We start from the raw sequence: 25,416 nt of genomic DNA, 5'->3' as shown, positions 1-25,416 counted from the left end.
ATGCCGAAGATTTTGTATAGATATAAAAAATAAAGTATTATGATAAATTAGTGAACATAGATGGTGAATATTTTGGCCTGACTTAGATGTAGGAAGTAATATAATATTCAAGATCTAGATATGCTTAGTTATATTGTGAACATAAATTAAAAATAAAAGATTACAGAACAAATAAAATTGATTATCTATAGATAGGATAATATGAAGTCAATTTAAACTACGATACCTTTGCAACATTGGATATATCTGAACTTAACTAATATTGATTGTATTTTTACTAATTTATATATTTATTATATATAAATATATGTTTTATATTAAAAATTTTAGTCTCAAAATGCTTCCAACTTTAACAAAGAATCATTTAATAGCATTATTAAAGCAATATAAAGCATATCCAGATTAACATAGAGATAACTGCTGGAGGTTTTTGCTAGCTTTGCCATGTAATGAAGATCGCTTAGACACGTTTGTTTAGGATTATAAACTTTATACAGAAAAAGAGTCACTTAACACACCAAATCTAATACTATAGGCCAAAAATCTCACATTTACCTTAGATGAGATGTATCCAATTGCTAACAGAACGCTTAAGCAGCGTGTCGAGAAAGTAGCACTCGCATTGTATCGCTGGTCACCATCACTAGCACAATGCTCATGGTTGCCTAAGTTCATCTTTCCATTCGTCAAATTTTATGGAATTTCAACAGCTTCCGCCTTTGAAACAGTTTGCCTTCTTCTAAAAACATACGAAAATATGTTTATTTTTCGTAATTTTATGTCAAATCGTGAGCTTTTCATTATCAACTCAATGATTGAAAATTTCTTTATTCTGAAGACACCCCAGAAAGTATAAGAACCTGTTAAAATTGCAAATTTAATGCATCAGAACAACCAAAACCATTGTCTGAAAAATCTGAAAAATCAATAATTTTTCATTTTTAATGTATTCAGTACATTTTTTACAGAGTAGCTAGAGGGGAAAGAGTGGCTGTAACTTGTTGATCACTTCCTTACATAAGGAAAAGTAATATCTCTTTATATCTTATTAGCGATATTTACAGCCCGCGAAATGGACTTGAATTTTAAGCTCAAAATTGATTAAAAATCATTAAATTTAAATAATATCAATGATATTTTACGCTGCTTTTATTTAATTTTGGCTAATTTCAGTCCTTCAAACTGCGATATTTACAATGATTTGGTGACAATTTCCGGAAAAATTACTACAAATTTCACTCTCGATGATGAATTCGATCATAAATTTGCGGAGAAACAACTCGAAACGATCACAATGGATGTATTACCTGGTAAAATTACACCACCTGAAATGAAAATGCGTGATATGGATGCAGAAGTTTAAGAAGTGGAGGAAATGTTTAATACAAAATATGCTAATAATGATATAAAAATGTAAGTAGAACGGGATCGTAAAAATGATGAAAAACTGTTGTCGTAAGTTAGTGGAATAATGGAAAGTATGAAAAGTAGTAAAACTGGAGATGGGAATAGTGGCGGAAGTTAAGGAGTTGAGGGAGCCTCTGGAGTATCTAGTACAAGTTAGATTGACAAGAAGAAAATTTCATTTGCGGTGGATGATGATGAAATTCTAGAGTAAAAACAGTAGAAAATAAACTAAAATACTGTAAATGAAAATGTTTTATAAAATTAGATGGAGCCCCCTAAAAGATATTAGAATGATAACAAGAACTATTCTAAAAAAGCAGACCAGGAACTTCGTGCGGATGAATTGGTTAATGTTGATAGACCTTTAACGCAAACAGAGATTAAAAGAGCAGTTGCTAGATCATAGGTTAATGAAAATGCTCGTACTAGATAAGAATTGGCTGAAAAACTTGAATTAATTGAATAAGATTATGCAGAAAGAAGGTAAATACATCCTGCTAGTACTTCTAAAAATGTAAAGGTTGAAGAAGATGATCAACTCTAAAGCTGGATTCCAATGGCTTCGAATAGAATAGGAAAAAGTGTTAATGAAACATTATAAAATAGATTAAAAGGTATAAGATACACTAATAAATAATAATCTGGACTAAATAAGGGCAGTACTTCAACTAATGTTGGATCTAGCGATGGGGTTATTAATAAAGACGAATTATATTAAGAAAACTAAGATGAAGCAGATATTATAGATGATATATAACTAAATGCCCCACCAAAGCCAATATAAAAATTATCTGATAGATAAATCCCTAAAAAGTAAATTGATACTACCACTAGTAATATTAAAAACGCAGTAGTACAAACTCCTAAGCCTAAATCTTCTGGTACAAACATAAAATCTTAAGAGAAACCAAAATCTCCTAAATACCCACAGTCAACGGCAGCAAACGCATTCAAAAAATAATTTCCAGATTCAAATACCTCTAAAAATGCTTCATCCTCAATTTCTCAACCTACACCTTCAATTATGAAATCTACAAGTAGTAAAAATACCAGTTAAGTCTCAGCTAAATTCCCTCCAAAACAAGTCACAAAATAGCCAATCAAGAAGACTTCTATTGCTACTAATGAAGACATAATGCCTAGTAGATAAGACAAAGAACTTGTAAGGAAATTATTGCAAATGCATTAAGAAAAAATTAGTTAATCATCTTCTACATCTAAGCTCACTAACTCTTTAGTTGAAGATTCAAACTAAGAAGATTTAGCTAAATCAGAATCATCGTTGTTGTCAAATGAAGTATCTGCTAGTTAATCCAAAAAAGATTTGCTAAAGAAAGAAAAACTAATTTAGAATACAATAAAGGAGATTAAATAAGCAATTTTATTAGATGATTCTATAGCGTCACCTTAGGTGTCTGCGGTAAAGAGAATTAAGTAAAAGAAAGATGATGAAAAACGAAATCATGAAAAATCTTAAAGTATAGTGGATGAAATTTAAAATGACATTTTAAAAGATTAAGATTAAATATCTTCAACTGTATCACCATAATAAGTTTAACCAGCGACTCCTACTTAACTTAAGTAAGTGACCTAAAATTAAGAAAACTTCGATTCTCCAGCAATAAATATTATAAAAGTCGTCAAAAAGAAGTAATCTCAAAATAGCTCCAAAGATGTATCTTAAAACTCGTCTACAACAGAAAATTACGCAGCTAATTAAATTCTAGCTCCTACTAAAATTTCTAATTATTTAACGAAATAAGAAATTACAGAACTTCCAATATCAAATGAAATTAAGAAAAAGTTATTTGATTTGTAATCTTAAATCAGTTAAAGCGATCATAGTTAAATTGAAGAAATTGCTAACAATGAATAATCATATAAAAATATTATGAATAGCTAAGATTTAAATGTCGACTAAAAAATTTAAGCATTAATATCAGAAATTTAACATAATACTTTATAATCTGTCGAAAACAATTAAAAATAAAAAATAATTGACTAAATGTCATAAAATATTAAAAATGATAGTTACGATACCATACCAAATATTTACTAGTAGCAAATTTCAAACATACAGCAATAAAATAAGTAATAACCCACTGCTAAAAATATATTTAGTAATTAGAACTAAAACTAGTTAGGATCCAGTAATAGTATTAATTTAGGTAGTTCTGATGGTACTTTAGGCAATATAATGACTCCAAATACTGTATTAATGAGTAGTATGAGTAAAACAACGGATACTACTGCTGAAGCTAGAAAAGAAATTAAGAATATGATTATTGATAAAAAATTAAATGATGGAACGTTTGGTCATGGCTTAGTAGAAAGCGAAAGTACATAAGAATTATATCAACAATAATATGATTAAAAGCATCAACGTGGCGACACAGAGTATATGAATTAACTTTAGCCAAAAGACTCCCAGTTATTAGATTTGCCATCACCTGAAGAGCTTATATTGTAGATTGGTTAGGCTCCATAACGAAGCAAGTCGGTTGCAGGCAATAAAGGATTAACAAACAAATAATTAGATGATCTTAAAGAAGCAGGATTAAGTGATGAACACATCCAATAGTTGATAAAACAAAATATTTATTCTAATGATGCATAAAATCTATTATAATCAAGTTAAAACAGTAATAGCACAGATGATCGGCTTTAGCGTAAAATATTAGGAGAAGATTAAAATTAAAACTTTAATAACAGACAAAATTTATATAGCGGTAAAACTGAAAACCCGTATCAAAATAATTAAAATAATGGTATAATTGAAAATAGTTATGACGCTAATTTTCCTATAAATGAAAATACATTCTCAAACTAGAAGTAAAACTTAAATATAATTGAGTAACCATTTGAAAACTAGAGCTATGATAAATAACATTTTAACGAACAATAAACAGATGTAAATTAATTTAATAATAATAAAAGCAGTCATTAAGATAGCTTATATGACTAATAAAGACAACGTGATACTAAACTACCTTACCAGTAATCAAATTTGATGAACTAGTTATATCCAGAGAAATCTGACTATACCACATCAACCTCATCTGGATATAATCCAAACTAGCAAAATATTTAAAATCTAGCATATCAATAACCGCATCTCCAACATCATAACACAGCCCAGTACACGCATCGCCCCTACAATGAACTCCCCAGCCCTTCTAACACTGGGAAGTCGTAAACCACAGAATTCACTCCAGACCAGTTTTCGCAGTCCGTCGATAAGACGAACTTCCGCTCCATCATGAGAAACTCGCCGTAAAACGAACTATACACCCACCAGATCAATGATATCAACCGGAAGATCAACGACGACTCTATCATTTCGGCGGTACCGAACAACGTTTTCCAGTCCTAGAATCGCTCAGGGAGCGATGTAGGGTCGCATTTCAACACCGGCAACAACGATACATCAAACCTATCCGAGTCCAGCACAAGCAATTTCTCCTCCTACCTGAAGCAGCTTCAGCAGCAGACGAAGACGCTTGAAAATCGGTTGAATTCGTCAGCAAAATCAACCTTTTTGTACAATTCAGCCCGGGTTCCGAAGCCGGTCGCCAAGCCGCCTAGCGACGCCTCCGTCTTCAGCAACGCCACTAGCACCATTTCTACTGTTGACACGGACCCTGACAGCTTTAACGAAAGCTTCCAGGTCGCAACCAATGCCGCTAAGGAGCTGCGGGAGGAAAGCTAGGGCATTTAGAATGGGCTTAAAGGGCTCTTCAACGAGGTGTAGAAGGGCCTACAGGAGCTAGAGAGCCAGATCAGCTCTAGTGTGGATTGAAGCATATTAATTTAAATAATATATAATATTGTCAAAAATGAAAAATTTTATATAGATGCACCTTGCGAAGCTACCCGTTTTACTTCCACTTTAGCCACGGTCGATTCGTCACCTAGCATCCTTGGACCATACTGATGCGAAAGATGTAGACTGGTTGTGCACATTCCTGTTAAAGTAAAATTCTTTTCACGTGTATTAAGCCTTCTAAATGGTAGACCCATTTAACTTTATATTCAGTCCTCAGTTTTAAGTTGCATTAGCTTAAATCTCTAGCCAGAACTAGCTCTTTACATTGATACCGGAGGGTAACTTTCCTATTATATTTAGGTTATTTCTGTGTTTCCCTAACGAACACCTACTTACAATAGTTGCTAACTATATTTTCGATGTTCCAGATGTAATATTTTTAGTAAAAGCAGAGCTAGACCAATTGGATTATGTTAGCATTCCAGCAGATAATCTAACTTTACTGCTGTATTATATATCTAAAAATCAATAAGCATGCTCTCAAATTTCAGGGGTACTAACTACATGGATTAATCATATTAAGTACGAAGATCTCTAACCACACAGTGAGCAACTATTGGCAAAGATTGTTTATAATCTGTCAGATGTCGTCATCGGAGTTGAGGAAATAATGTGAGTATATAAGTTTTGATATATAATATTTAATACAAGATTTCCCATTCTAAATGCTCACAGTGATAGCTTCATTAATACTGTATCACTAGTCTGATATTCATGGTTGGCTCATACCAGATTTTCGAGCTAATATCTAATAAAACTTCCCTCAGACACTAGCATTCTACCGTACTGCTAAGAACACGCCTAATACCTTAGTATTCGATTCAGGAGACCTTATTTAGGGATGCGGGTTATCTGATGCTGATATGTCACATAAATAGGGATATTTCATATATGAAATCTTCGAACAAATCAGCAACAAGACCTATATCGATGCTATCTGCCCAGGAAACCACGATTTGAATATTGACTCACCTATACTAGAATTTGACTTTAAGAACCTATTTGTGCTCACAAATGCGGCCCAGAGCGTTTTTCTGCGCTCCAAAATTGTGAACAAAACCATCATATTCGGTTTCTCGCCGTAGTTTGAAGTCATCGACGAGGTGCGCATCAGACCGCTTGCAGAATTCCTTGAAACTGACCAGTACATAAAGGACAGGCTAAATAGCCAGGAAATCGACCAGATCGTTGTATTAGTGCACGCTGGGCAGTTCACGGACGCGAAGTTCTTTTTCCAAATCTACCAGCAGCTCCGGACGCTCACGGACAAGCTCATCGTCATGCTTGGCGGGCACGAGCACCTTACAGTCTACAATTACCGCATCAAACTCGACGAAGTAGAGCAGACGCTGGGTGCCAAGATAAACAGGAACTGGGGCGGTATCTTCACGGACGGCTTTGACAAGAATTTCGTTATAGCTGAAACAGAGAATTTTTACAGGTACATAAGCAAAATCCAGATTGAGTTCGAGCACGAGCGCAGCCACGCCGGCAGCCTCGTAGCGCGCGACGTGCAGTTCAAGAAGATTGAAAATCAGAAGGACACGCTGGAGGCGGAGGTTGGGCGAATTTCTCTAGACTATTTCGAGACGTCGTTGCTCAGTCAGATAAAAAACAAAGTCTAGGAGCTTAACCTTTCGGTAAAGATTGGGGTCTCGCCGCGAAAGTACTTCTGCTACAGTTACGACCTTTAGGACGGAAGCTCGCTGTCTGCGCTGATTTTGCAGATTATGGCTTCAAAATTCAGCTCCTCTAGCGCTATACGAAAGGGGTTCTTTACGGTCGATATTGATGCCGGACCAGTTTTCGTTAACGACCTATATAGTATAATTCGGTTCAGAAATGAAGTATTGTGGAGATTTACATTGTAGGAAGGTTGGGTAGAACTTATAAATCAGAATACGTCGTTATTAATATATGACACTTAAAGCAATTAACTCGTAGTTGACTACTATGATGGGAATGAGATCAAAGAATTACTTGTTTCGCATGGGCTGATTCCATAAATAGAAGTTCTAGATACAACACTGTTTACTGTTTTTAGAAAATATATTTAGGAAAATTGGATGGTTGAATGAATGCATATAACAATTCTTATTTTTAGCGAGTAAATATTAGTAATCATAAATTCAAAAACTTAGTTAATGTGTTTATTTCATATATTTCTAGCTTGTTTATGTGAGTCGTTTGACTTTTGTAAACTGAGAGTTTTCTATTTTTCAGCAACTTTATAAATTAATAAGTAAATAATTATTTTAATTTAAGTATTGTTATAGTTATTTTTATAATTACATATATGATATAATTTATATACATAAAAACTAATCCATTAATAGAATCACTAATATGAAGTATGTTATTCAATTATGTTTCTATTTTTAATCTTTATATAATATAGTAATACATTTTATATTAAATAATATTATAATAAGCCGATTTGTAAAATTCATAATGGCGTTATAGTTTCCAGATCATTTAATGTTTTAAGAACCAAACTATTGTCAAATAAAACCTTACTGTTTAAAAATTCAATAAAAAATCACCTAATTTGATGCCACAAAAAGCTATCAAGCAGTTAAAGAACTAGGATAGCTTATTGAATAATGCAAAATAATAGGAATTTCGTAATAATTTGCATTAGTTATTGATAAAATATAAAACCAAATTACTTAAGAATAACAAGCAAATTCTATAAGTTTGAAGTAGTAAAAATCATAAAGGTCATAAAAATTTTCTGACGAGTATTATGCAGAACTAAGTAATAATTATGATAAATTGATGTTAGATAATTAAAAACTAAGCTCTGATTACTACATTCTGTAATAAAAATTCAATAAAGTTACTGATGAAAAAAATATTCTTCAACTTAAACTGTAATCATTATAATAAGAAATCAATTAAAATAACTTAGATTTGAGCAAATCATAACAATCTTGTTCCAATATATTATAAACATAATTTTTCCAAAACTAGCAGTCATAACTTGCATCAATTAACTCAAACCTTTCACTTAACACGCAATCTTAATAATCCTTAAATAATAATTCTCTGACTTAATCAAGCATGAATGGTTCTGAATTATCAGATACCTCTACTGAAATTTCTAAATTTACAATGGAAGTATAAGTTATTTCATTCGAAACTAGTACCTTGAACCATTTTAAACTATTAGCATATGAAACAAAAATAAAAGACTATATCCGTGTGTACAAAGTATAATAACTCTACTTAGAAGGAAAAGAAAAAGCAAGGATCCAGAAAAACGAATAGAGGTACTTAAAAATTCTTAAAGAAAATTAATATGCTTACAACAAAAAATAAGAACTACTGCTGAAAAGTGAGCAAGAATTACAAAACAAACTTATTACCACTCGTCAATTTTAGGAAGAAAAGGAGACCCAGAAGAAGTATTAGTTAGAAGAAGAAGCACGTAGGAAACAGCAAATGATAGACGATAAGCAGGACTTCGAAAACAAAAAAATTTAGTTTAAACTGGATGCCGAGAGGACACGAATTGAGAGTAAATTGGCAAAATCAAAACAAAAATATGGGTTATAATGATGAATTTTCCATCACTATAAAAACCATATATTTAACTTCTAATTAACAAATATAAATTATTTGTATGATTTATGTTCTCTGATTAAAATAATAATCTTAATTATTATTATCAATATTGGCAATAACATAATAATACCAATAGTAATACATATTATTCCAGCAGTACTCAAATTTTAACTTTATTTACAAACTCCACTAATTTCAGCATAATTTTTTTAGCAAGCAATGCATTATTATAAATTTTACTCATCACACAATATGCAATTTACAATATGTTCTGGGCAGCTGTCTAAAAGGCATTATTTCCCATCAAAGCTGATAATATATTCCTTTTCACAAGAATAACAAAGCGTCTGGTCATTTGTCTGACAAGTAATACATCTATCTACTTCAGTATCGCCAAAAAAACATGTATTAGGTAGATACTCATCGGTTCAACTATTTGAAGAAAATCCATTAATGCAGCGTTCACATTCCATGATGTGATCAGTATAGTATTTCTAGCATTTTTAAACAATAAAACTTCCATGTAAACAATTTTAACAGGTCTTTCCATCGTTACTAAGCATGTACCCATATAAACATTCTTGACAAAGTACTGTGCCTTAGTCTTAACATCTTGTGCAGAATTTAATATTTTATTTATAGATAGGGCTAAGACACGAAGTTCTAGTACTATTAGGAACTTCCTCGTCAATACACATATTGCATGAATCATTATTTGCGTTTAATATTGTTCCTACTTTGCATTTAGCACAATTTTAATTTAATTCACTATCGTATTCTATGGAATCTTCGATTGTGAAGCACTCAGTACTGAGACATTTTGTACCATTGATATTTGGAACTAATGCACTGTCGTATGGTTTACATTCATTAAGATTGTTGTTTATCACCTTATTATTCTTACAAGCCATACAAAGTTGGTACTCACTATCGCTCCAACTCTTGCCATTCTAAATATACTTTAGGCAAAGACCAGGTCGTGGTCGTACACATTTTGAATTGTTATCTAGTATTACAAAGTACTCGTCACACTATTAAAATTTTGATGTATCAAAGCCATCGATCACTATGCAATTTTTTATGTTTATTTTGCTGAATGAGGGAAGTGAATCAATGTTACAATATAATCAAATTTTATACCATTCAGTAAATTATTGTATTAAATAATAATAACGTAAAATATATTTATTATCTATATTACACCAAGCATCGTTTTGAAGTATGCTTATATATTTGATATAATAATTATGTATAATGGTCTAAAAATGAATAAACGCTCATCATCAGCCTGTTCTTTCGGGACTCGTTTATCTAAAATATATTATCAAAATCCGCCATAAAAACGACCATAAATACCACTTCAGCCATCTCCATATCCTTCCAGAATATACAGAAACCCTTTTAAAACTGCAGAATTTTAAGTAGATGAACCAGTCGAAGCAGTTTAAAAAATTTTAAAAATCCCTGAAAATAACTATCCAATACATGTCAGAACGGATGAAGAAAAACGAAAGTTCGATATCATGATAAAAAGTAAAGCCGAGGCACAAGATCGAAAATAAAGAATATTAGACGGAAAGAAATACGGCGACTATTCTGCATGTTAGCGGGCTAAGATTCATAGTAAAAGTAGTAAAAAGCAAATTTAGGAAGAAAACTTAGAAATCTAAATTGTAGAAGTAAAACCACCTCATTCTATAATATAATAAAATATGATTCACAATCATATTCATAGACCTTTTGCTAATCAATTTAGAGAAACTGAGATAGCGAAGCTGACATATAAGAATAAAGGTATAGACTAGAAGCGAAAAAATATACTAAACGTTTAATAGTAAGAATCAGAATAAATTTGTGCAGTAAATATGTTTTTGTAACGAAAGCGTGAGAAATAGAGAAATTAATCAGAAGATGTTAAGAAAGCAATAAAAATTTTAAGAAGTGGTAGTAGAAGCTTATCGCGCTCTGGAAGTAACTTGAAAACGTCTTACGTTGAGCGATGTAGAAGTCGAACTTTAGAAAAATCAGAGTTTCGGTATAGTATGTTTCAATAGTGATACATCAATTTTAATGAATATTAAATATATTATAGTAAACAAAGTCGATTAATACTAATATAGCACTACTTATGTGCTGAAATTATAATGTAAGGAATATAAACTTGGGACATAAGAATTCAACAAAATACTAGTCGATAAACTAGTTAGAATTTCTAAATGAAAAGTATTTGTATAATGTTGTTTGAATTAATAAAAGAAATTAGTATTCAGCCATAATGAGCAATACATGATATTGACTCTGCATTGTTTGTTCCAATTTGTTAATTTCCGCCTAAAGTATATGATATTATAGATTTGTTAGCATTTCGTTAATTACAAACCAGAGTATCCTTAAAAGCCGTAAAAGTATGACTTTTCTTCACAGCTTTGCTTTCTATAAGTACTAACTACTTATAACATATAATGTCACATATACTCTTCATGGCATAGCTCAGAAATTTTTTTGACCTTCCTGAATCCATACAAGTATTCTACTTCACTTTCACCCATGAAATCGTCTCATTATAGCGAAAAATTGATATTAATCTGCTGCTTATCCTGAATATCGTTATAAACGCCCAGTTCACCGCTGAACTTATCACATACCACTAAATCATGACCTTTATAGGCCCTCTTACAAACATATCCGGTCTAGCTCGCCAGCAGAGTTCTGCACAAACCAACTAAGCACCCAGAACATGTCATCCGCCGTATTTTCAAATCGCTCAGAAATCCCCTAAATTTACACACCAGAAATCCCTCTTATAACGCTTCCTGGACGGCGCAGTATTCGTTGGAATTTTGCCCTAGAACCGCAAAATCAGACCACCCATTTCCATGCTTTTCACCTGCGCGCATACTAGACCTTTTGCTTAGTCGCCAGCTCTGCCCAGACGGCTTTTGGCAGTGCAAATTTAGGAAGGCAAAATATTGTTTCTTGGAATTTGCATGATGCCATTATAGGTCATGAAGGGGCAAAGGAGGTGTCTTTGAGCTCAGATTTGAGAGCTGTGAATTGTAGACTGAAGTGCGAAAATAATGCTCACTTACCGTTAATGGAGCGGAAGTTTTGGGCTGAAATGGCATCTTGAGCAGTAATTTGTGTGAGGCGGATCTGGTGCGCGTCGATGTTGTAGGCCAGCGCGAATTGCTTGGTGTACGCGGTGTGCATTTTTGGATGATATTTGCAGTTATAATATAATAATGTGTGTAGAAAAGAATGTCTCGTAGGGACTTGGTAGAGTCTACTCTAGTGACTGGTATCTTACGGACTGTGCTGGTTTGGGGTCATCTAGCTGTAGTACAAAAACGGTTCTCTCACAAGGCAGTTATGTTCATAAATCTGCCTGCGTGTCGGACGTCCTCTAGATTTATGTTGGCTTCAACCATCTAGCGACAAACTTACATCCCATGCCTACCCTGGTGTCCTTGCCTATTGAAAATGGTTTTAGATCACTTAATTATCGGTCAGTTTATGGCGTGCCCACTGCTGGCCTCGGGCTGGGCTTTGCTCCTTATCTTCCTCACGAGCATGACTCCAGCCATCACAGCTAGGATTAGCACAGTGATCACAATCAGTCCTATTCCGGCAGTGACACCCGCACTAGCCCGGTTCTGTGAGCACTATCCGTCAATGGGAACCTCCCCGCTCTCACACACTGTGCAGTATGAGGCGCTAGAGCACTCTAAACAATCATCTCTACACAGTGTACAACCTTTATTTTCAATAAAGTAGCCAGTTTTGCATATTAAACATTCAGACTTTGATTGATCTAATTGTAAGCAGCCGCTTTGCTCATTCATACAAAAACCTTCAACTAGCTAATACCCAGATTCACATAATTCACAGATTTATAGATTATTTCTATTACATATAGCACAATTATGATCAGTATTTAGACATTCATCTTGTTATATACATTTTCCATCAACAAGTCTAAATTAATCATGGCATCTTCTGCATATGTTTTCATCAACTGAATCACACAATGAACATTAGTAGACAGCATTCGGACCTGCTTCACAGTTATTCAATGGAACGCATTTTTCATAGTTCCAATAATATCCACGCTTACAAATATAACAAACATTTGGATTAAGTTAGTGACAAACTACGCAATTTTCATCTAATTTCAAACATTTATCAGGTTGATGGCAAGAATAAAAATGTAATACAAGGTTATTTTTGCATTTACTGCACGCCCATTTTAAATTAGGATCGCATTTATCACAGTTATCAACGGGATACGGGCCAACAAGGCAGTCATTGCGCGGGTAGCATATTCCGTTAATTAAGTTATATACATAGCTACATGTCTCGCACTTGCTTGGAATCTCCAAATTACATTTAGTACAATGGTCCACCGTCTTTAAGCATTCATCGTGATCCATACATACCCCCTCTACTAGCACATGGGTAAAGATGCATGCTTCACACACTTCATTATTATCTTGATGGCATTATGTGCAATGTTCAAGCGTATCTTTACAGGCACCACGTTGGATACATTTCCCATCGATTAAGTTGTGGGATTAGATGCATGCTTCACATACGCGGCTATCATCAGGGTAACATCTAGAGCAGTTTTCTATTATCGGTAGGCAAGCACCCTTGGCCACGCATACCCCGTCGACTAGAGTGTGGGTCTTTTCGCAGCGTTCACACTTCATATAGTCATTGCGGTCACAGTTAATACATTTCTCAATTGCGTTAGGCCCTACTCTGCAGTTTGACCTGAATATGCACTTGTCGCCGCTCAGATAGTAGCCGTCCACGCAGGAACCACACTGTCCATCACCATCTCTAGTGCATTTGGCGCAGTGGTCGAGCGCCACTGGCCCGGAATTGCAGGCGTCCGGGACTGCGCACTCAGTGCCCAGGTTTACCAGTCCCTGGGCGCACTCACCGCAGAGGTGGGGGTCCGCAATATTGCAACTAGTGCAGGAGTGGTTGTAGTACTTGCAGTTGTTAACGTGTACGCAAGTTCCATCGACGAGGGTATGGAAGCGCGGGTTGCATCTCCTGCACGTCTTGGCGTCGCCGAAGCAGTCCGTGCAGGCCATGCTGGCGCAGTCGGAGGTCTTCTTACACTAGCCGTCAACCACGATTGTCTTCATGCATTGGACTTCGCACTGGCCGGAGCCTATTGTATGCTACGGGTGGCAGGTCAAGCAAGTGGCAGAAACTGACGAATCCGTACATGTTAGGCAATCGACTTTACTTTCATGACAGCTCATTTTGAAGGAAGTGGGAAAAATATTATGGCCTCAACTTAGTATTACGACCTTGTTGTAGAGCTAGGTTTCTCATGCCCGCCATAACCTGGTATGAAATGCACAAACTAATCAACTACTAATTTCTAAATGGTAAGAATGTGTGACTTAGAGTAATTTGGAGTCGTTAGAGTTTTAGTGTCTAGTTTCGAAATTATTCACTAAATTATTAATTACTTAATTATTTATAGAATTTTGATGATATTCTATATAAATATAAATACTATATATTACTCACAAATTGTAATGCTATTACCACAATTTTTTAGAACCTCAATCTATATTTTAATTTATGCTTGAAAATTATATAAATAGCCCAAAACTATGTAAAAAGCGATATGAATATAATGTATATTGTCAAATTTTTATTAAGTATTGATTTTATAGTGTTTGAAAATCCCTATTATTTATTTGTCATAATCTTAAAGTTTCTGATGAATAATAATCTAAAAAGTCAACTATAATAATAAATAAATTTAAAAATTACATTAAAGAACAATATAAATAAAGTAAATAATACAAAGTTTATTTTCATAGTAAAAGCAGTTTGTTATTTATTCTAGATTTCAGTATATTATCTTGTATCATTTTAATTTATAAAAACTTAATTATAATAGATTTTATACTACAAATACTTCAGGTAATTCTAACTATATTATGATTCTAAACTATAAAAAAATAATGTTTGTTTGTATTTTTGTGTTCTGTTTCGATCTAATTATTGTTTAATAATTTATATTCGTCGCAAAATTGAATAAATATTATATGAATAATGAGGAATGTTTTTCATTTTCTATTTATAAAATAATATTAAGAGTTATCTTTAAGTTATCCATAATAAAATTAGTAATATTTATGCAAACCTACTTAGAAACTTAATTTTATATACAAGATTCTAGTTTTATATAGAATTTTATATACTACAAAATTGATATAAATTCATAATATTATATAAAATAATGTATTAAATAACAGTTTTTAAAATTGTAATGACGTTTCTGTTTCCAGACTACTTAATGTTTCAAGAACCTAATTATTGTTAAATAAAATCTATATGCGTATAAATATAAGAGAAATTATAACAATTTAGTTTTAACAAAAGTGATTCAATAGTTTAAGAGTTGAACCAACTTTTAATGTAATGCAAAGAATCTGGAATTTCTTAACAGTTTACGTTAGCTATAGATAACCTACTGCAAGATATTATTAATGACAAAATCGCCGACAATGTATTCTTTAAAGCCTAAAATATCAAATATCCATCGTAAAAATACTCAGATGCAGAGTATGTAGCACTTAACACTCAATTTTCAGAAATATAAGATGCTAATACGAAATTAATATCCGAAAATTAAAAATTAACCTTGATGCTCGAAAAACTAAAGTCGTAAAATGATGCCAATTTGCTACAAATAGATACTCTTAACTAACAGATTTCAGAGCAGCCATTAGCACTTATTAAATCACCTGATTCTAATTCGAGCCTTTAAAACCTTTAAATTTTCAAACAGCAGAAATCATAACTAGTATCACATCCATCAGCAATTTCTCTATCTGATATTTCTTAAAATTCTGTACATGAGCACAATACCTCTACCAGTCACTCCGCACTCAATTAATAAAGTATTACGCAACAAAGTATGAATTAATCCCAAATTTCGGTCCTACTGAACGATATATCAAAATTCACCAAATAGTAGATTATAATTTCATTCCAAACTAGTAAACTTAACCACTACAAGCTTTTAGATCAGTAGAACAAGATACAGGACTACATTAAAATTTACCAGATGGATTAGAAGAATTTGGAAGAGAAAGAAACTGCACGTCTCGTAAAAATAGAGCAGAAACATGTCAAAACTTAGCAGAAGAATCAGTAGAGCTTCAACATGAAGTAAGATATACTTAAAAAGTCTCAAAAGGAGCTTGAAATGAAGTTAGCAGCGTAGAAAAAGCTAAGTGAGGACCGAGAAAATCAAAAGAAGGCAGCAGCTGATGAGGAAGCGCGTAAAAAATAGCGTATTGTAGACGACAAGTTAGCGGCCGAAAACAAGAAAATTTAATTAAAATTAGATGCTGAAAGATAACGGATTGAAGGTAAACTCACTCGTCATAAGTAAAAACTAGGTATGGAGTGAATTTTAGATAATATAACATAATTAAGTAGATTCGTATTCAACTTACTGAAATATGTTGTATGTATAGAATTGTAATGTGCAAAATATAATAATTTGCTAAAAGCAATCTTCTTAAACTTAATTTATAGGAATTGTGTAAAATAAGTTAAATTGTGTATGTTTATGCGTAAAGTTATATTATCACAGTAGATTATAAGTAATGTGAACTATATAAGTGACTTGTAAATGAATTCTATTTATTCTTTTATAAGTATTCGCGTTTATGAATAATTTATTTCGCAATGTTTTGCTATGGATTGATAAGTAATTTTAAGTGTAAGGTTTAATTAAAATACATAAAAGGATCTTTCACAAACACTATATAAACAATTTAAATATTAATAATAAAATTTGTAACTTTAATTTCAATAAATAAATTAGCTATTTTTATTACCAGTACTATTTTTTAAGATTCGTATTAATGTAAGATTCATGGGGTTATGCTATCAAAGAGCATCATAATATCATATAAATATATAAAATTTTATATATTTTCTAATATGTTATTTGCTTAATTAAATTATCATTATTAGTAGTATTGATTATGATAATTGAATCTGTAGTATTATTGTATGAAATACTTTTTATTCAGTAAATAATTAAAACCAATTTCATAAATATACTATGCGTTATGTTTAACACAATCTCTCTATATACTTATTTAATAAATATAATATTTATTCATAAAAATAGTAGTTTTTCTATCAACGAAAACTTATAGTATGATCTGTCATAAATTTCAATAAAAGTTCTATTATTTCTAATGACAAACTATGGATAAATTTTGCTATAGAATTAATTTTATTAGATTTCTTATTGATTCTATATCATAAATGCAATGAATATTATAATATGTATATAAAAATTGATCCAGTTACATAAGAAATAGAAAATACAATGTTCTATATCGTTTTTATGTTAAAACGAGTCTCGTTCAACCATTTATTTATTTCTTATCTTTAATCTGATTAATAAGGAAGAGATATTCCAAATTCAATATAAATATGTAAATATCACTTAGCTACTCCAGCAGATATCATATTCTGAACATTAACAAGCCCACATTCTAATCCATACATTGAAGCACCCTCATAGTCGCAAATTTTATTGTTCTTAAGCATAGCACTGACGAAAACTTTTCTAGGTTTCCTGTTCTTTATAGCAATATTTTTAATGACAATCCATTTATTGTCAACTGCAGAAAATTTATCAAAAAATGCTCTAGCAGAGGTTATATCAGCACTAGCTTTCATAATATTTAATAAATTTGTCATTTCTGCATAAGCATTTTTAATTTCGTCTAACCTGCTAGAATCAATAGTGAGCATGATGTCATCATCGGATGCTTCAATTTTAATTGCATCGGTTTTGTCTAATACAAAACGTATAATAGCAAATCTAGCCTAAGAATGAGCTTATAACCAAGAATCTTTATGTTGTATTAATGAAGAAATACCGGCCAAGAAAACCTCATATGTGGCAGTAAGTAAAATTTCATCAAGATTTTCTTTTTAGAATTCGAAAATTTCTTAAATTAAAGGAACAAAGCTTAAATAAAAAGCAGAAATTTCAGCTCTACATTCTTCGAAAGTAGACTATAAATCACCAAATACGCTAGCAAATGTTTCGTTTTATTTATAAAATGATGTGATATTTTCTGAGGCTGGTATTGAAGAGATATCGTTTTCCATAATCAACGAACCTGAACCATGACCGAAAAGCTCGTGAGTTGCTACTTCTGCCTTCAGTATTTGCTCTCCATATTTGATAATAAGAGGTTTAATGTGATCTGGCACATATTGAATATCCTCTGGTTTAGCAGATCTAGACGCCATGACGTTTTACAGTGAAACATTTTTGAAACCAAAATTGTTCCTAATATCATCATAATTCGGTATATTGATACCGATTGGAAGCCCAGAAGTCGGGAAAACGATAATATCAATGGCCTTGTAAGTGGGCGGATTGAAGGTCTTTCTATGCAAAAACGTGGGCATCGGAATTGCACGCAAAATTTCGTCGCAATTAACGGGTTCCAGGAGTCTGCCGAGCTGCTTGCTGCTGTCGGGGTCTACGCAGGCCACAAAAGCCTCGTATTCAGCGCGAACGCCGGTAGGATCTCTGTAAGTCTCGACGAAGCCCTAATAGGTCTCGACTGCTGGATTAGCGTCCTAGACCCACAATTTGCTATACGACAGATGGAACGCCATGTCGCCAGTCAGGTAATACTTGATCAGCTCCTGCAGCATGTCTGCCTGGTTTTCAGTGTCTGCAAACTTAACTGCCTGGGCGAGATGCTCTGCGATTTTTGAGCATTCGCTGCTGAAAAGCCCGTAGCTTTTCACTACTTTTCGACCCTTAAATTCGTCGCTAATCGCAACTTCGCGCGCCTCGGCGCAGAAATGCATAATTTTGTACTTTCCGTCCGCCTCGACGACAATGTTATTCTCTGGCAAAATTGCGTTTTTGGTAAGAATTTTGTTGAACTCTTCGGCGTCCTCTTTCGTAAAAGACGGCGGGAAATACGAAGTCTGGGCGCCCTCGCCAAATCCGATAAAGTTTGGCGATGTCGCATAAATTTCTTCTTGGCAGGCTTAAAACAGCTAAATTAGGTCCCTGTCTATTAACTCTAATAGCTTAATCATCTCGTCAAACGGTGTTCTGAGCGTGAATTTCGTGTCGCCGAAGCCCAAATAATTGCCGGACTGATAGAAAAATTGGCCTGTGTACTCACACAAATTTCTGAAGTTATCCTGATCAACTTGCTTGTTGTTTAATAATTGGTTATAGAGATCTTCAGATTCAATGAACTTTTTGCAAAGTTCTGTTAAAAATTAGAGCAATATTTTTGAATTATTGTTTACCTAGCTAAAGATAATTGGGGCGCCAGCGTATGCAGCAAGTGAGAGGTAATATGCGTATTTTTATTGCTTATCAGTTAACTTCATTACAGTTTAGGCAGGTTTAAGATTAGCGATTGGATATTTTTCAAAGCAAAGGTTTGACATGATTTAGTGAAACGGGAAAAATGTATACAAATTATAGTTAAGTCTTATAAAAATTAAGATATAAGTCTTATATAAATAAGTTTTATTACAAAACATATATCTCTGAATTTACTTATTATTAGTAAATTCTAGAAAAAATATTAATTTATAATGGTCTGCTAATACAAGCATAAGTTGATTTATAAAAGTGTATTAGTTTTGAAATAAGATTACTCTTAAAAATGTACAAAATCTAGTAAATATTATTATATTAAACATACTTCATTCTAGTCTTTCAAATCTAATAAAAACACTATCACCAACATCATACTTCTTTATAAAATGTGCTATTTATTATTTAGAACCAACTATTATCTCTAAAATACACTATATATATACTAGACACACTAGAACTAAAGGAAAACTACGAATAATAAAAGTATTTACAGTTTCGATCCACCCTGAATATAATAATTTAGTATATGTATATGGACTTACTCTAAAATTTACTGTTGATAAAACAATTTGAACTAAGCTTATGTACTTTTCGTTATCATTTTAAAATAGTTAATAATAACAAACGGATACCGCATAAAAAGTGAAAACAATAATGCTGACGTTTTAAATTAAATCATTTTTAATTTTTTATTATATAAATTTGATCTAGCTCTAGATAAACAGGAGCTCCATACTGATAATAAAGCCAATCGTAGCATTAAAATATATGGCTTTATCCTTTGTAAATGCTATACTAGTATAAAATAAATACAATACTAAACTTAGCAAGAATAAAAATAACTCATAAATATTTTAACTAGTTTTAGGAAGAAATACAGCATATTTTTCCATTCTGTAATTTATATTATTATATAAATTATAGTATTAAATCAAGAATGGATATTGGGGCTAACCTCGTTGATCCCTAGTTTTAAGGTATTTACCATAGCAAATAAAAACATTAACCAGATATATAATAAGTAATTTAGCGCTCATCTTGTAAGAAAATTATAATTACTGTAACAAATTTTAATGATATTAAACTTGCATAATAGTTAGTGTAGTAATTTGAAAATTTATATTATACTATAGGTTTGCATCCTACTCATGCCAATGATGACTTGCAACCACTATTTGAAGCTTATGAATAGAATAAAAATGATCAAAAATTACTTTTTATTGGAGAAATAGGATTAGATTATGAAAGATTAACATATGCCTCTAAAGAACGATAAATATAATAGTTTAAAAAATAGTTGGAATATTTCTAAGATATCGATAAATGCTTATTTATTCACAACAGAGGTGCTACTATGGATGTTTTAGATTGTCTTAAAGATTATAAATTCAAGTGTATTTTTCACTCATTTGATGGTTCTATCTAAGAATTGAACCAAATATTAAGTATGGGTTATGAAATTGGTTTTAATGGTTGCAGTTTAAGAACGGAAGAACTATTAAAAAATGTAGTTGAAGTTCCTATTGAAAAGCTCCATTTAGAATCAGACTGTCCATGGTGTGATATAAGGGCTACTCATGCTAGTTTTAAACATATAAAAACTTAATTTCAAGATGTTAAAAAGCCAGAAAAATGGACATAAAATTTAGGAATCAAAGGTAGGAATGAACCTAGAGGAATCTTATTAGTTGCTGAAGTTATAGCATCTATCAAAAACATCTCTGTCGAATAAGTTATCAACTAGACGTATAAAAATAGTTGTAGAATCTTAAACCTTAGAGAATGATGTTATAATTATTATATATATGAAGTGATTGTAAAGTAAACATAAATCTAAATGGGAAATTGTTTAGGAAATAATATCCAGAAGTAGAAAACTCAATCTTATATATAAGAAAATGTGTGCCCTTTATGCTATGAAAATGTACAGGTAGATGATTATTGGCAACTTGATTGCTCACATTTAATGCACTAATACTGTTATAATGAATTAATCTAATCTAATGTGAATAAATGTCCAATATGCAGATAAAAAATAAACCTACTCCTAGAGTCTTCATCTTCTGAGTCTGATATATACAATTTTGAAATTGATGTTGAAACGCTAATTCATATTTTAAATATTTTATCCATAGTTGAAGAATTAACACATGATATTGAGATATTATAATGAATACTTTATATTTTCAAAAACTTGAAACTATTGAAATGACCTAAAGATATCGTGTTATAAGCACCATCGGTGCAGGCGCCTTCGGAACTACACATCTTATATAATCTATTGAGACTGAAAAATTGTATTGTCTTAAAAAAATCAGAGCTAGCGCTATGTCGAAATACAATTAAGCATAAATATAAAATGAAGTTAAAATTATGAAGCAACTTTAACATCCTCATATTGTCAAATTTTATGATTCATAACTTATCAATGATCATATTCAAATACGAATGTCCTATGCTCAGAATGGAGATTTTGCTTCAAAAAAAATTTATTCTGATCAAGAAATCACTTTCTACCTTGCACAACTACTCTTGGGTTTAGACTATCTACACATAACATCCAAAGTAATTCATAGAGATATAAAGCCATAGAACCTCCTTTTGGATGATAAAACTCTACAAATCTGTGACTTTGGTCTTTCCAAGCTTCTCCATTACACAAACGCGCTAGCTCGTACATAGTGCGGCACGCCATATTACTACTCTCCAGAAATAGCATCAGGAAAAGTTTATACCTAAAAAGCTGATATCTGGAGTTGTGGGATAGTAGGTTTCAGAATGGTTTACTAAAGACTTCCGTTCACAGGTAAAAGTATGGAAACATTGATGTCAGAAATAGCAAAATTCAAATTTTCTGATAATGAAAAAACTAGTCGATTCTACCCTATTTTATCAAAAATGTTATAGGTAGATCAGTTTAAAAGGAGCACGGCGCGGGAAATTCTAGCTATGGCTGAATTTCGTGAAACATTGGCATTCTTATGTAAAAAGTTTAAAAAATAAAAAGCATATTTGGGATAGATCTAGAACATTTTATCTGTTTGTAGTGATATTTAGGTCGTTTTAAATGATGATTTGGTTGTTCTTAAAACCAGGTTAATCGATTTATTAGGAGAAATGCGCTTTTATCAAATATTGATCGGTTTAAGTAAAGGCTAAGTGTTAAGCTAGTGTGGAGCTGGCTTGAGTATTCAAGCAAAGTCTGAGGTCCGAGCTTATGTAAAGGCCATCCTGGCTTGTATTTAATGAAAATTTACTTTATAGGTATAAAGGTATAATAATATAATATCAGTTCAAAACCAAAACTAATTAAATTATATTTATATTATATAATATTAATAATTAAATAGTAATTTGAAAAACTTGAAAAAGTTTTAAAATGTCCACATATGACGAGCTACGTATTTTAGGAGCAGGTGCTTTTGGTATAACCCATTTAATTTAGTCGCATAAGTCTAAGCGTTTCTATGCACTAAAGAAAATTAAAGCCAGTATTATTACGCCCTAGGAGATCAAAGGAATAAAGTCTGAAATTGAAATAATGCAAAAACTATCTCACCCAAATATTGTATAGTTTTTTGGATGTGAACAAACCCCTGAGACTGTTAATATAAAAATGAGCTATGCGGATGGTGGAGATCTAGCGCATTATATGTTGAAAAATGAATTTATAGAACTAAAAGTCAGGTAGTTGCTTGTTTAGCTCCTGCTAGCAATTGACTATATGCATATTAAGCATGTAATACATAGAGACATTAAATAGTAAAATATATTAATTAGTGAGGGACGCTATTAAATATGCGATTTTGGTGTGAGTAAGACACTTTTGCATTCTGAATCTGCTGCATTAACTAAATGTGGAACCCCATATTTTTTTGCACCAGAACTTGCATAAGGTAAAAGTTACAATATAAAAGCTGATATTTGGAGTTTAGGGGTGCTTATTTATTTTATCATGGAAAAAACTTATCCTTTTACTGGAAAATGTGTCAAAGACTTAGTTATTAACTAGAAGAACAATGATGTTCCCGAAATGTAGGGATGTTATTCACAAGAATTAAAAGATGTATGCATGTAAATGCTTGAAAAAGATCCTAAAAAAAGGGTTAGCGAACGATAAATATTACTATCGGGACTATTTGATAATGAGTTGGGATATTTGGCAAAGCAGTATAAAAAATTTGGCTTTGAAGAGGCTGCTATATAAGTTCAAAACTTTATAGATAAAATAGATGTTAAAAAGATAAAAATATAATTGAGAGGGACAGATGAGGATGTACTGATCAGAAAATAAGCATTAATTTAATAAATATCGGAAGATACTTTTAATTTATTAGCATATCATCTTAGCCTTGGAAAGTTTTTATCAGAATCACCTATAGATATAGAATCCAAGATGGCATTCAAGGGTTATGTTTAGTTTCTATTGTAAAGACATGCCAAGTGATTGAAAATGAGAGTATTGAATCACCTGAAAATTTTAATTATATACAACTTTATGTTGATAATATTACTATTTTAAACTCCATTGTTAAAGAAATATATCCTTTGCTTTATATTTGGAATATGCTTAAAAATTATAAATTTATTCAAACACATTAGTATAAATCAAGATTATTTTAGTTGAATAATTTATATTATAAAATAATTGAACTGGGTTATGGAAGGGATCTATATGAAAATTCTACATTAGTAAGATATAAAAAATTATTATGATACTTTTTTCTTGGAGATATAGTTTTATACTAGTAAAGTAAGAAATAATACAAGATAAATATACTCAATCACTTTCTCATAAGGCGTGCAAATGACTCCAATTCAGGAAACCCTTCAAAAAGCTCTCCACTCTCCACTGAAATTTTACGGAACTATTCTATCTATTTAGCTTAATTATGCAGTAATTCTGCAGTGCTCATATTAATGTCTTCTTTTTTAATCACTTTATCTTCACAAAATTAGTCAACATAGTCTAGCATTGCGTTAAGTGTTTCACCGGATCCAAAGTTTTCGAAATAAGATTCTAATCCCATAGAAAACAAAGGTGATTATTATGAAGCTGATATTGCTTATCGAAGATATAAAATTCTTTGCACTAAATTTTATAAAGTTTCAAAACTTTACCGTAATTATTCACTATGTGACTTGGTAGTATCTCTAAGAGCTTCAATTTACTGATATTCTTACATAAGCCCATCGCTAACAACAGAAACATTTTACTAACATTTATTTATAAATTTAAGCATATGCTATCTATGTTATTAAATTTATTTTAATATTTTTCCTTGGTCAGATGTGACCTCGCATTTAACTTTAAGTAATATACTTTCTGTTACAGTTGTGTTTAACTTCTTAAATGATTCCATATTATAACAAAATTTACCATAAAGCTCTTAATTTTCACATATTAAAGCCTCTAAATCAGACTCTGTCTTAAATTTGCTTTATACTTATTATGAGATAGCACTATATACTTATATTTAAACATTATTTTCTACTCGTTTTAAGTTTTGAGCAGATATTCTATCAATAATACGTTGAACCTCATCCTCAATTGACTATTATTGTTTTTAAACAGTTTTTAAGTTATCAACATTTTCTGATGATTTTATAACATTTTCTGCTATGTCAGTCTAAAGTTTAATTGAGTTTATAAGATTGGGCTACAAAGCAGTGAAGTTTTAAGAAGATGATAAATTTTGTAATATATCTGTTGTTATCTAACTTATATTGTTAATATTGACATCTAATTTATCATATTATTACTAATAGTATCTCTAACTATTTAATGTATCAATTTCTTTAAGAAGAGGGACTTAAATTTGGATTTCTGTTGATAAATTTTACAATGTTTTAAGTTGGCTTAAAAGTTGGTCTGAATGAGCATGCTGGGATAAAGCTTCGTTTAATTAAATATTTTTAGCATCTAACTAACTTTCTGAAAGTTGATAAATATCGTTAGGTAATAATTATAACATATCTTATTCTTATTTTGTAAGTATTTAAGTTTTATCTATAATATCTTAATATAACTAAGTTAAGTTGTTATCATTAATATAATTTGCGGCTTCTTTTAGGCTTTCGGTATCATATCCTGCTTATTATAAAATATATTCCATAAATTTTCAGTTAACAATATAAAGTATATAAATGTTTAATAACATAATCTCTAAATCAATTACCATTT

The 25,416-nt window shown here is 31.6% G+C and overlaps 15 protein-coding genes and 1 pseudogene across 15 annotated transcripts; 11 read left to right on the top strand and 5 right to left on the bottom strand. All coding sequences in view use genetic code 6, as the record gives it.

The window, feature by feature from the left end:
- Positions 1-307: 307 nt before the first annotated feature.
- On the top strand, positions 308-5,206 carry SS50377_22525 (uncharacterized protein; the record flags this gene model as incomplete). The annotated part of the gene is made up of 1 exon (XM_067906414.1): positions 308-5,206. The coding sequence occupies one exon, from the start codon at positions 308-310 to the stop codon at positions 5,204-5,206; it is 4,899 nt and encodes a 1,632-aa protein (XP_067765682.1).
- Positions 5,207-5,243: 37 nt separating this feature from the next.
- On the top strand, positions 5,244-5,849 carry SS50377_22524 (uncharacterized protein; the record flags this gene model as incomplete). Its single annotated transcript, XM_067906413.1, has 1 exon — positions 5,244-5,849. One exon carries the CDS (start codon positions 5,244-5,246, stop codon positions 5,847-5,849), a length of 606 nt encoding a protein of 201 aa, XP_067765681.1.
- Positions 5,850-5,898: 49 nt separating this feature from the next.
- SS50377_22523 (Calcineurin-like phosphoesterase domain-containing protein) lies at positions 5,899-7,311 on the top strand (the record flags this gene model as incomplete). Its single annotated transcript, XM_067906412.1, has 1 exon — positions 5,899-7,311. The coding sequence occupies one exon, from the start codon at positions 5,899-5,901 to the stop codon at positions 7,309-7,311; it is 1,413 nt and encodes a 470-aa protein (XP_067765680.1).
- A 373-nt stretch (positions 7,312-7,684) lies between these two features.
- On the top strand, positions 7,685-8,794 carry SS50377_22522 (uncharacterized protein; the record flags this gene model as incomplete). The annotated part of the gene is made up of 1 exon (XM_067906411.1): positions 7,685-8,794. One exon carries the CDS (start codon positions 7,685-7,687, stop codon positions 8,792-8,794), a length of 1,110 nt encoding a protein of 369 aa, XP_067765679.1.
- Positions 8,795-9,228: 434 nt separating this feature from the next.
- SS50377_22521 (Cysteine-rich protein) lies at positions 9,229-9,927 on the bottom strand (annotated as a pseudogene).
- Positions 9,928-10,047: 120 nt separating this feature from the next.
- On the top strand, positions 10,048-10,857 carry SS50377_22520 (uncharacterized protein; the record flags this gene model as incomplete). The annotated part of the gene is made up of 1 exon (XM_067906410.1): positions 10,048-10,857. One exon carries the CDS (start codon positions 10,048-10,050, stop codon positions 10,855-10,857), a length of 810 nt encoding a protein of 269 aa, XP_067765678.1.
- A 405-nt stretch (positions 10,858-11,262) lies between these two features.
- Positions 11,263-11,832, top strand: SS50377_22519 (uncharacterized protein; the record flags this gene model as incomplete). Its single annotated transcript, XM_067906409.1, has 1 exon — positions 11,263-11,832. One exon carries the CDS (start codon positions 11,263-11,265, stop codon positions 11,830-11,832), a length of 570 nt encoding a protein of 189 aa, XP_067765677.1.
- A 49-nt stretch (positions 11,833-11,881) lies between these two features.
- On the bottom strand, positions 11,882-12,010 carry SS50377_22518 (uncharacterized protein; the record flags this gene model as incomplete). The annotated part of the gene is made up of 1 exon (XM_067906408.1): positions 11,882-12,010. The coding sequence occupies one exon, from the start codon at positions 12,008-12,010 to the stop codon at positions 11,882-11,884; it is 129 nt and encodes a 42-aa protein (XP_067765676.1).
- Positions 12,011-12,306: 296 nt separating this feature from the next.
- Positions 12,307-14,076, bottom strand: SS50377_22517 (Cysteine-rich membrane protein 2; the record flags this gene model as incomplete). Its single annotated transcript, XM_067906407.1, has 1 exon — positions 12,307-14,076. The coding sequence occupies one exon, from the start codon at positions 14,074-14,076 to the stop codon at positions 12,307-12,309; it is 1,770 nt and encodes a 589-aa protein (XP_067765675.1).
- A 1,172-nt stretch (positions 14,077-15,248) lies between these two features.
- On the top strand, positions 15,249-16,250 carry SS50377_22516 (uncharacterized protein; the record flags this gene model as incomplete). The annotated part of the gene is made up of 1 exon (XM_067906406.1): positions 15,249-16,250. The coding sequence occupies one exon, from the start codon at positions 15,249-15,251 to the stop codon at positions 16,248-16,250; it is 1,002 nt and encodes a 333-aa protein (XP_067765674.1).
- Positions 16,251-17,302: 1,052 nt separating this feature from the next.
- On the bottom strand, positions 17,303-19,297 carry SS50377_22515 (Dipeptidyl-peptidase III; the record flags this gene model as incomplete). The annotated part of the gene is made up of 1 exon (XM_067906405.1): positions 17,303-19,297. One exon carries the CDS (start codon positions 19,295-19,297, stop codon positions 17,303-17,305), a length of 1,995 nt encoding a protein of 664 aa, XP_067765673.1.
- An 872-nt stretch (positions 19,298-20,169) lies between these two features.
- SS50377_22514 (Deoxyribonuclease, TatD family) lies at positions 20,170-21,018 on the top strand (the record flags this gene model as incomplete). The annotated part of the gene is made up of 1 exon (XM_067906404.1): positions 20,170-21,018. The coding sequence occupies one exon, from the start codon at positions 20,170-20,172 to the stop codon at positions 21,016-21,018; it is 849 nt and encodes a 282-aa protein (XP_067765672.1).
- A 51-nt stretch (positions 21,019-21,069) lies between these two features.
- SS50377_22513 (Zinc finger, C3HC4 type (RING finger) domain-containing protein) lies at positions 21,070-21,405 on the top strand (the record flags this gene model as incomplete). Its single annotated transcript, XM_067906403.1, has 1 exon — positions 21,070-21,405. The coding sequence occupies one exon, from the start codon at positions 21,070-21,072 to the stop codon at positions 21,403-21,405; it is 336 nt and encodes a 111-aa protein (XP_067765671.1).
- Positions 21,406-21,440: 35 nt separating this feature from the next.
- On the top strand, positions 21,441-22,481 carry SS50377_22512 (Kinase, CAMK CAMKL; the record flags this gene model as incomplete). The annotated part of the gene is made up of 1 exon (XM_067906402.1): positions 21,441-22,481. One exon carries the CDS (start codon positions 21,441-21,443, stop codon positions 22,479-22,481), a length of 1,041 nt encoding a protein of 346 aa, XP_067765670.1.
- Positions 22,482-22,611: 130 nt separating this feature from the next.
- Positions 22,612-23,679, top strand: SS50377_22511 (Kinase, NEK; the record flags this gene model as incomplete). The annotated part of the gene is made up of 1 exon (XM_067906401.1): positions 22,612-23,679. The coding sequence occupies one exon, from the start codon at positions 22,612-22,614 to the stop codon at positions 23,677-23,679; it is 1,068 nt and encodes a 355-aa protein (XP_067765669.1).
- Positions 23,680-24,016: 337 nt separating this feature from the next.
- SS50377_22510 (uncharacterized protein) lies at positions 24,017-25,348 on the bottom strand (the record flags this gene model as incomplete). Its single annotated transcript, XM_067906400.1, has 1 exon — positions 24,017-25,348. One exon carries the CDS (start codon positions 25,346-25,348, stop codon positions 24,017-24,019), a length of 1,332 nt encoding a protein of 443 aa, XP_067765668.1.
- Positions 25,349-25,416: the final 68 nt, after the last annotated feature.

Source organism: Spironucleus salmonicida, chromosome 3 (assembly GCF_000497125.1).
Source record: "Spironucleus salmonicida strain ATCC 50377 chromosome 3, whole genome shotgun sequence".
Classification (NCBI taxonomy): Eukaryota; Fornicata; order Diplomonadida; family Hexamitidae; genus Spironucleus; species Spironucleus salmonicida.
The sequence above is the reverse complement of the archived record's forward strand: the minus strand, read 5'-3'. Positions and strand labels throughout refer to the sequence as shown.